This window comes from Peromyscus leucopus, chromosome 1 (genome assembly GCF_004664715.2).
Source record: "Peromyscus leucopus breed LL Stock chromosome 1, UCI_PerLeu_2.1, whole genome shotgun sequence".
NCBI classification, from domain to species: domain Eukaryota; kingdom Metazoa; phylum Chordata; class Mammalia; order Rodentia; family Cricetidae; genus Peromyscus; species Peromyscus leucopus.
In genome coordinates this window covers 53,089,340-53,099,585 of record NC_051063.1, presented here as the reverse complement: position 1 = coordinate 53,099,585, position 10,246 = coordinate 53,089,340, and the positions used below count along the sequence as shown (strand labels likewise).

The window sequence follows — 10,246 nt, the reverse complement described above, 5'->3', positions numbered from 1 at the left end:
CACATTTGATGCGTGAAGCTGCAGTGACATGGAAGTCCAGCAGGGGGAGCCAGTGCCTAAGAAGATGCTGAAGCCCCGCGTGGAGGCTCCCGCCTGGAGTCCTGCTCCTCCGGAGGCTGAGCAGGAATGACCCTAAGTTTGAAGCCAACTTGGACTATATAGTGAGTTCCAGGCCAGCCTGGGCTCAGTGGCTAAGAATGTTGCTGTTCTTGCAGAGAATCTGACTTGTATGTCTGGAAGCTCACAATTGATTATAACTCCAGCTCCAGAAAATCCCAATCCCTCCTCTGGCCTCTGAGGACATTTGAATACATGTCACACACACACACACACACACACACACACAAAAAAAAAAATAATAATAATAATCTTAAGATATCCACTAAAAGAAAGAAAAGGAGGTAGGAAAAGTCTTGGGATTGGAGAGAGAGCCCCTCAGATATGAGCTTCCTACAGAGCTCCTGGGTTCAGTTCCCAGAACCCATGTTGGCTGGATCATAACCTCCTGTAACTCCAGTTCCCAGGAATCTGACTCCCTCAACTGAACTCAAAAGGCATCAGACACATGTTGCACATACATACATGCAGGTCAAACACTCATACATATAAAATAAAAAGAAATAAATATTTGAAAAAGACAAAACACCAGGAATTGGACTGGGGAATGGCTTATCAGGTAAGGTCCCTGCTACCAAGCCTGATGAGCTGAGTTGGATTCCCAGAACGCACATCCTGGACGGAGAGCATCGATTTTGGCAAATTGTCCAAGTTGTTCTCTGACCTCCATACCCTCGTCTGGGTGCCCCCACACAAACATGCACAAAATAAATAAATGTTAAAAAGAAACCCACAAAAATAAAATCAAATAAAAGCAAAAAAACTCCAGAACAAAACAAGTCAGGCTCAGACCTGAAACTCTAGAATTTACCAGGTAGAGGCAGGAAGGTCACTAGTTCAAGGCCAGTCTCAGATACAAAGTTTGAGGCTGACCTTGGTACTTGAGACACTGTCTCAATAAGCCAGATACAGGTTGTGGTGGAGCACTCCTACAACCCAGAGAGGCAGGAGGATCAGAAGTTCAAGATCATCCTATCTGGAAGCTATCTGGAAGGGGAAAGGAGAGAGAACCAGAAAACAATTAAAAAAAAAAAAAAAAAGAGCCTGGGAGAGCCACTCAAGACTTTTTGGTTCCTCCACCTCCCCACCATCCCTCCCCCACAGTAAGTATGACAAGTATTCAAACTTGGGGTGGTTGCATAGAGCTGAGAGTCTAGAGTTACTCGCCACCCTCCCTTACACCCTCCCCACTCCCCCCTCCCCACCAGCCTCTACTCTCCCTTTCTTCCTGACCACTTAGGTCAGTAGGAACCAAACTCCAGTACATCTTCGTACTGCAGAATATTTAAGGACTGGTTATCTCATGGCCCACACTGAATACACAGGGATCAATCTTTCCGCACTCTGGAGCTCAGCCTACAGCTCCCACTCACACAGATGCACATCTGTCCTGGATGTCCACTGACTCAGGCTTTCCTGTCTCCTCTTCCGGCTTGGGGACTTGAAGCCCTGAGTAGTGCTAATATGTACGACCATTTCCTTCTGTCCCCCATCCCCCAAGAAGCTTCTAACTTAGCTGCTGCGCTGGCCCTAACACTGCCCGGATCGTCTCTTCCTTCCTTTAGGCTGCCCTGTATTTTTGTCTCGACTGGTCGGTCTGTCAGTCTGGCCTGTGGAGAAATGGGAAGAGAGCCCTTTCCACCCGTGAGATCCTGCATCCAATGACGAGGTTACAGAATTACAGATAACCATGGTGTCAGCCTCCCAGAAACTTGAATACTAACTAGGGAGACAAACAAATAACAAACATCAAAGAAGAAAGGCTGGAGAGAAGAGGGGAAGGAGGAGGCGGGGCCAGGCTTGAAGGAAGATGGTATCTGTCACGACTTTGGCTTTCACATTGATTAAAGCAACAGGTGTGACTCCATCAGATTTTTTTTTTATTTTTTTATTTTTACGTTCTGGTTCTGGGAGATCAAGATTACCCAGATGTGGTGGTTCACACCTTTAACCCCCAAACTCAGGAGGCAGAGGCAGACAGATCTCTGTGAGTTCCAGGACAGCCAGGGCTATGTAGAGAGACCCCATTTCAAACAAACCAACCAAGAAGATGAGATGTAAGGAAACAGAGCTACCAGCTGCAATGACAGGTGGCCATGCATGTGTCTTGGTTACTTTCCTATTGCTGTGATAAGACACCATGACTAACTTATAAATGAAAGCATTTAATTTAGGGCCGGTCATTCCACAGGGCTAGAGTCAATGACCATCAAATCGGGGAACGTGGCAGCAGGCAGGCAGGCACTGGAGCAGTGGCTGAGAGCTTACATCCTGATTCCCAAGCACTTGGTCACTGCTCTGAGGGCCCTCTCACATACTCCACTAAAACACAGTGGACATTCACATCCCTGGAATGTTCTCCAGGGTCTTGAAGTGCAGCTTGGGATGGCTTGCACTGTTCACTTTGGAGGTGAATATAACCCAAACATCCAATCTGTAAAAGCAGGTAAGAATTCTCAGCTAAGCCGGGCGGTGGTGGCGCACGCCTTTAATCCCAGCACTCGGGAGGCAGAGCCAGGCGGATCTCTGTGAGTTCGAGGCCAGCCTGAGCTACCAAGTGAGTTCCAGGAAAGGCGCAAAGCTACACAGAGAAACCCTGTCTCGAAAAACCAAAAAAAAAAAAAAAAAAAAAAAAAAAAAAAAAAGAATTCTCAGCTAAGTCTGCCTACTACCCTCACAGGAAGCTACATACATCGAAACCTTACTAGCCCTGAGGGACTTCCTCAAGTCATACAACTCTAAGGAAAAATTTGGCTGTCTTTCTGTGTGTTCCCTAGAGCCACCAAGTATAATTCCTTCTTTTCTTAGGCACAGAAGGAGGCCCAAACCAAATCTCAAAGACTGTGAAGACTTTAACTCAATAGGCTCATGAGCAGAGAGCAGCTTCCCACTAAGGAGACATAATGGGCCCAGCTCAAGACCAAGAGGAGGAACCCTTGCCAGACTAGGGAAGATCTGGTATGGAAAACGAGGGAACTGTTCCTAGCCCTAGGTCTCTGGAAGGAACAACAGAAAGTCCAGCAGCTTGACTCCAGGGTCTGGTGGACAGCCTGGCTGTCAGGTCAGGACAAGAGCCAGCCAAACCTTGGATGAGACCCAAGTGTTATCCTAAGACTGTACCGAGGCTGAGAAACTCTCTCCAAGCTGGCTATGCACATGAGTTGCCCTGCGATCTCCGTGAGACTGGGAGCTAATATCAACCAACGGAGACGCTCTGAGGAACTATCCTTAGACCATTATGATCCTAAGTCTAATTTAATCCTAGGCTGGGGCCGAATAGGATCAAAGCTACAGGTTCTATCTGAGGACAAAGTTGAGTGACAGTTTTTGTTTTATTTTTTGCTTTTTCGAGACAGGGTCTTTCTGTGTAGCCCTGGCTGTCCTGGAACTCACTCTGTAGACCAGGCTGACCTGGGACCTGTAGAGATCCACCTACCTCTGCCTCCTGAGTGCTGGGATTAAAGGCGTGCAACATCACCGCCTGGTGAGTGACAGTTCCTACTCTCCTGGGCAAGGAGTAGTTGGCACCTGGGATGATGAGTAGCATCAGGGTCCTAACTAAGCCACAAGCAGAGAGGGAGGCCACTTCGGTGGAAGTGGGCAGAAAGCACAGCGTCTTCAGAGGGGTCCAGAAAAACAAGAACTTGGCTGTTGCTTCTGCTCCTGTCTCTTGGCTTAGAGCGTGAGTAGAGGTGTGAGGACCTCCGAAGAGGCCTGCTCTGTGACTCATCACTGGTAGTTGACCTGTCTGTAGAAACCAGGGTCTACTCAAAGAAACCTGGGCTCAGGGCCCACCACAGCTCCTACTCAGGGGCAGAAGAGACCTAGGGAAAGAAAGCTATAGCTCCATGGAATTCTCTCCTTGTAGCAATAGAGAAAGCCAGCACTGGATGAGAATCATGAGCAGGCCCAGATAGGCAGGAGCCACTGGGCTAAATAATGAGATGGTTCATGTGTTAAAGCCTCTATGTTCTAGCTGACATACTTGGCCAAGCTATTTAATCTTCCTGGACAGCTATTTCTTCCATCTAGAAAATGGAGATAACACTGATATTTTCCCAGTGGGGTTAGGAGACACATTAGACGAGGTTTCTATAAAGATCCACGGTTACCTAGCACATAGGAAACGTTAATGATTGTTGTTTTCATAACCAGGGGTGGCTGCTTTATGAAAGAGATCCAGATTCAACCATTCCCTCTATAAGCTGCAACCCTTAGCTGTTCAAAAAATACAAAGAACTGTGACTATATTTGGTATTTGCATATATTATAAAAATTCTTCCACAACAGACAGTATTGCACACGAAAATTCCACTTCTGTCCTCTCCAACCCCCGGCACCCTTCCCCATCCCTGTGGTCTACAGATGACCTCCCACGTCAGTTGCGCAGAGTCCCTGTCCAGAGGGCGCCCACGCTTCGGGTCCTGGGTGCTCCGATGCCTGCGGAGCAGCAACAGGTCCACGAGGTAGGGTAGGGGGTGGAGTGCCCGGATCCCATAGGATGTCCTCGTATTTGCTTTGAACTGGGCCAGAGGGCCGTCCCTGAGCCCCAGTCTGTTCTAGGAGGGCTCTGACCAAGCCCACCGTGAGAGGGGGCTCCGCCCCAGGCTCAGGGAAAGGGTTGGAGGTGCCCACATCATCTGGGAGATGTGTCCTCAGTAAGAGCAGGAGCTCATCGGGAGCCACGTCCGGTGGGCACAGGCGGCAAAGGAGGGGGAGGTGGGCGTCGAGGCGGCGGTGCCGGGCGAACTCCGCCAGCAGGAGCTTGAAGATCTCACTCCGAAGCAGGGGGCTGGAGGAGTCAAGGGCCAGGCCGGCCTCCAGGGCCCTCTCCCACTGTTCCTTCTCTATGAGCCGCCTCACAGCTTGCAGCACGGCCTTGGGCCGCCCACTGCCCAGAAGCAGCTCCAGTTCCAGGGCCTCGGGTCTCTTCCCTTCCTCCCCGAGCACCGCTAGGGCTCGCCGATAAAGGGGCAGACCGGGGCCCTCGGCCCCCCAGCCGGGCCCACCCTGCTGCTGTGCCAGCTCCACAAATGAGGGGAGCCACTGGGGCTCCAGCTGGCGAAGACACCGACACAGGAGTTCAAAGGGAGGCAATACTCCATTGGGGTGCTCCTTTCCAGCTGTGGGACCCCTCAGGACCTTCTTCCATACATCAGGGGGTGCCTGGGACCTCAGCCTGCCAGTCCTATCCGGCTGGAGCTGCAGGGCCTGGAGGGTGGCACTCCAAGCTGCGGCGGGAAGGGCTTGGAAAATGGTGTTGAACTGGGCCAGCTGGTCCCCGGTCAGCTGGGTCCTCAGCAGGCGGGCCACCTCGTGCTCTGCCAGCTCAGTCCAGCCAGCCTCCTCCTCGTCCCCAGCCACCAGCTGGGCCTTGAGGCGCTCTAGACCCCGGTAATCGCGAAGCTCGGCCCTCAGCATAGCCAACAGTGTAGATGGGGGCAGGTGGCCCTGAAGGATGGAGGCCAAGGCCTGCGGCGCCCGAAATGTGCTGTTGTGTCTCAGTTCTTCCGGGGTAAGCTGGGTACCTCGCAGGCTCCGTCGCTGGTAGTAGCCACAGGCCTCCTCAAACACTAGATCCTTGTCTGAGGGGAGCGCCAGGCCTTGGGGAGCTTCCCAGCCCACGCAGAAGAGCCCCAAGGCTGAAAGCAAACAGAGCGCTCCCCGGGTCTCCAGCTCGTCCTCGTTCTTCATGCCAGGGGCTGGCGGGTCCAGCAGATGGACTCGGGCTGTACTTAGGACCTTCCTTTCCAACAGCTGCCCACTGCTCATGTCCAGTAGTTCCAACGTGGAGCCCAGGACGCAGGCTAACGTGCCATGAAATGTCCCCAGGGCTGCAGACCCCTCTGGGCCTACGGGGGCCTCCTGTAGGGTTCCCACAGTTCGAGTCCCACCATGGCACTGCACTAGGCTCACCTTGCCTTTGAAGTCAAGCAGTAATAGGCCATGGGAAGATGGGGCCCAGGTGTGGACAGCCAATGGCTCCCTGGGGGACAGGAACCCAGGAAGGCCTCGCAGCAGGGTCCGAAAGTCCCAGGTATCTCCCTGTCTGGGATTCAGGCTTTTACTGTAAGAGAGACCAAGAGATGGGGCGGCAGCTGTCACCTTGCCCTTGCTGGGGCTCCAGATGAGCAGAACATGGGCCACACCAGGCCAAGTGGCGGTTGTGGGCACCAGGAAGAGGTCCTTGCGGGAGGCTATCAGTGCAAAAGGGGGGCAGTGGTGCAGCAGGATGTGTGTGCGGCCTAGTTTGGTGCCAGCCTCCCCGCCGGTCTCCAGGGTCTTGACGCACACACAGTGGCTGAAAGCCATTGAAAGCCGCTCTGGCTGGTCCTCAACGCCCAGCTGACGCTCCTCACACCAAACTAGGCGGCCTCGAGTTGCTGCCACGGCCACCAAGCGGGCTCCACCATCCGGACACAACTCAGTGCTCTGGAGGAGCTTCCAGCCAGGCTCCATCCCCGCGCCCCACACCTCTGCTAGGCCACTCTCCCACACCAGGATCAGCGCGGGTCGCGCCAGCCACGGAACGAAGAAGGCGTCCAGCGGCGAGGGGTGGCCCTCCGGCCAGGCACGCTCGAGCGCCAGGCCCGGCCCACGCACAGCCACGAGAAGCTGCGGGGCAGGCGACCCGGGGGGTCTTAACAGCAGCAGGTGGCGGCCATCGGGGCTGCAGCGGACTCGGACATCTGGGTCCCCGGCCAACAGCTCTCGCAGCCGGGCCGCGCCGGTAAAGTTGCTCAAATCCGAAAGCAGGCGCAGAGTTCCTGCCCGCTTCATGATGCCTCGGGCGCAGGAGCTCCCCAAGGCCTGATCGCCCGCTGGGGCGAGGCCCGGCCCGCTAGTCCGTGGTGCCGGGGGGAGTGCACTTCCGTCCCTGCTGGATGAGGTGAGCCGAACCCTGGCCGGAGAGTCGACTCCGCCCCGCCCCGCCCCGCCCCGCCCCGCCCCGCCCCGGCAGGCCGGTCCGGATCGCCCCGGGGCACGCCTAGCGAGCGCCGCACGCCGTGGGCGGAGCTTCGGGAAGCTCGTCGGGGGAGGAGCGTCCGCAGCACCCAAGGGTCTCAGACCTCGGACCTCCCGAGTCCTAGGCGCTGAGAGGGACTCGGAAAGCGTCCCTTCTTTCCAGACCTCGCCCTTTCACCCGTAACTTACCCGTCCGTCCGTCTGGAGTGCTGACACTGCGTCATCCCCGAGCAACATAGAAAAACCTCAGCCTGGAAATCTAGTGGAGAACAGTAAGGTTAATGCTTCACTCACTCTGTAGGCCAGGCTGGCCTTGAACTCACAAGAGATCCGCCTGGCTCTGCCTCTCGGGTGCTGGGATTAAAGGCGGGCGCCACCCCCACCCCTGGTCTTTATACATATTTTTATGTTAGCACATAAGGTAATGAATTCTTATAGCGTCCCCTTCCTTCATATGCTTATTCTTGTGTGCACCTGTGGAGGCCAGAGGTCAGCCTCAGTATCTTTCCTCAGAAGCCATCTGCCCACATTGTTTTGAGACAGCTCCATTCACAAGGACCTCTCACCCATTGGGTTGTGCTAGCCAGCCAACGAGCTCCAGGGAGCCTCCCGCCTCTGCCTCCCACCCTGAGATTACACGCTCAAGTCACTCTATCAAGACCTGGGGCAGAACGAGGGTTTTCATGCTTTTTTTTTTTTTTTTTTTTCTATTTTGGTTTTTTTAGACAGGGTTTCTCCGTGTATCCCTGGCTGGCCTAGATCTCACTATGTAGACCAGGCTGGCCTCAAACTCAGAGATTTGCCTGACTCTGCCTCCTGAGCCCTGGGATTAATGGCGTGCATCACCTCCTGGTGGTTTTCATGCATTTGTGGTACACATTTTATTGATGGAGCTACCACCACACTTCCTGATTATGGCATTACCTACATATCATTATACGTTGTTCCTGTGCATTCCTTCCCTCATTAATTTTTTTTTCCTTTTGGTTTTTCGAGACAGGGTTTCTCTGTGTAGCCCTGGCTGTCCTGGAACTCACTCTGTAGACCAGGCTGGCCTTGAACTCATAGATATTCACCTGACTCTGCCTCTTGAGTGCTGGGATCAAAGGTGTGTGCCATCACCACCCAGACCTCATTATATTTTTTAATTAAATTTATTTTGTGTGTGTATGTGTGAGTGTGAGTGTATGCTGCAACACCCACTTGGAGGCAGAGAACAACTTTAAGAGTTGGTTATTTCCTTCTACCATGATTCTACCTGTTGTGGTTTGAATTAGAATGGTCCTCATAGGCTCATATATTTGAATGCTTAGTCATTAGTGAGTGGCACTGTTTGAGAAGGATTAGGAGGTGTGGCCTTGTTGGAGGAAGTATGTCACTGGTGGTGGGCTTCGAGATTTCAAAACCCACGCCAGGCCCAGCCTCTCACTCTCTGCCTGTGGATCAGGATGTAACTAGCTCTGAGCTACTGGTTCAGCGCCATGTGTGTCCCCAGGCTGTCCACCATGATGATGATGGACTGACTCTGAAACTGTGAGCAAGCCCCCAATTAAATGTTTTCTTTTATCATAGTTGCTGTGGTCGTGGTGTCTCTTCACAGCAATAGAATGACTAAAACAAGTCCCAAGACTCAAACTCAGGTGTTAGGACACGGTCCATGAATGAAGCTGTGTGAGGAGATTTCTGAGACCTTGTGAGAAAACTCCAAGTAAACAAGAGTCTTGTGACCTCTGTTCCTCTATGACCTGGGTTCTTGGATTATGTATCGGATAGGAGTGAATTTTTATTTGTTACAGCTGGCTATTGTTACTTGTTTACATGCCTCTATGGAAGCAGCTTGTCCTTGTGATTTTGTACTTCACTCAGGTGACTCTTCTTAACCCTCAGGGTGTAAACTGTTTGATGCTCTGAATAAAGCTGGCTATTGGATGAGACTTTAGACCGCCTCATTTTTAGGTCCCACTCTCCAAAGTCTGCCCTTCCATCTAGAGTGGTAAACACTCAGGTTCATCAGCATTACTGAAAGTCCCACCGAGTCAACTCCTCAGCTCTTTATTACTACCTTTTGAGACAAAGTCTCACTCTGGCTGGGCAGTAGTGGTGCATGCCTTTAATCCCAGCACTCAGGAGGCAGAGGCAGGTGGATCTCTGTGAGTTTGAGGCCAGCCTGGTCTACAGAGTGAAGTCCAGGACAGGCACCAAAACTACACAGAGAAACCCTGTCTCAAAAAACCAGAAACCAATTAACCAACCAACCAACCAACCAAACCAAAAAAAAAAAACAAAACAAAAACAAAAAACCAAAAAAGATTTGGAGTCATTTTTTCCCTTAATTTTTAGTTTGGGGGTTTGAATAGATGGTTAAGCCATTAAGAGCACTTTCTGCTTTTCAAGGGACCCAAGTTTGGTTCCTAGTATCCCCATCAGGCAACTTACAACTGCCTGCAACTCCAGTTATAGGAAATCAGACACTCTCTTTATGCCTCTGTAGGCAGCCAGACGACACATATAAAATTAGAAATTAAAGTCTTAAAGATTTATTTTAGTGTGTGTGTGTAGCTGCTCAACTAGGCCAGTAGAGGACATTGTTGCAGAATATACCTTTATACTGTGTGAAAAGTGTGTCACTGTGATTGGTTTAATAAAGAGCTGAATGGGGCTGGAGAGATGGCTCAGTGGTTAAGAGCACTGACTGTTCTTCCAGAGGTTCTGAGTTCAATTCCCAGCAACCACATGGTGGCTCACAACCACCTGTAATGAGATCTGGTGACCTCTTCTAGCCTGCAGTCATACATGCTGTACACATAATAAATAAATAAATAAATAAATAAATTTAATTAATTAATTAATTAAAAAATAAAGAGCTGAATGGCCAATAGCTAGACAGGAAGAGGCTAGGCAGGACTTCTGGGGACAGAAAGATCTTGGAGAAGTTGTTGCAGGAAGAGAGGTAAAAGCCATGTGACAGCAGGTAGATTAACAGAATTGGGTTAATGTAAGTTATAAGAGCTAGTTAGAAACAAGCCAAAGCTAAGGCCAAGCTTTCATAACTAATAATAAGTCTCTGTGTCATGATTTGGAGGCTGGTGGTCCAAGAAAGTCTGCTACAGGACATCATGTCCCCTGGAGCTGGAGTTACATCTGGTTGTCAGCCATCTGATAA

At 51.5% G+C, this 10,246-nt stretch overlaps 1 protein-coding gene across 1 annotated transcript; it reads right to left on the bottom strand.

Moving 5' to 3' along the window:
* Window positions 1-3,554: 3,554 nt before the first annotated feature.
* Hps6 (HPS6 biogenesis of lysosomal organelles complex 2 subunit 3) lies at window positions 3,555-7,039 on the bottom strand. The gene has a single exon (XM_028891183.2). The coding sequence runs from the start codon at window positions 6,895-6,897 to the stop codon at window positions 4,477-4,479; it is 2,421 nt and encodes an 806-aa protein (XP_028747016.1). The 5' UTR covers window positions 6,898-7,039; the 3' UTR covers window positions 3,555-4,476.
* Between the last annotated feature and the right edge of the window lie 3,207 nt (window positions 7,040-10,246).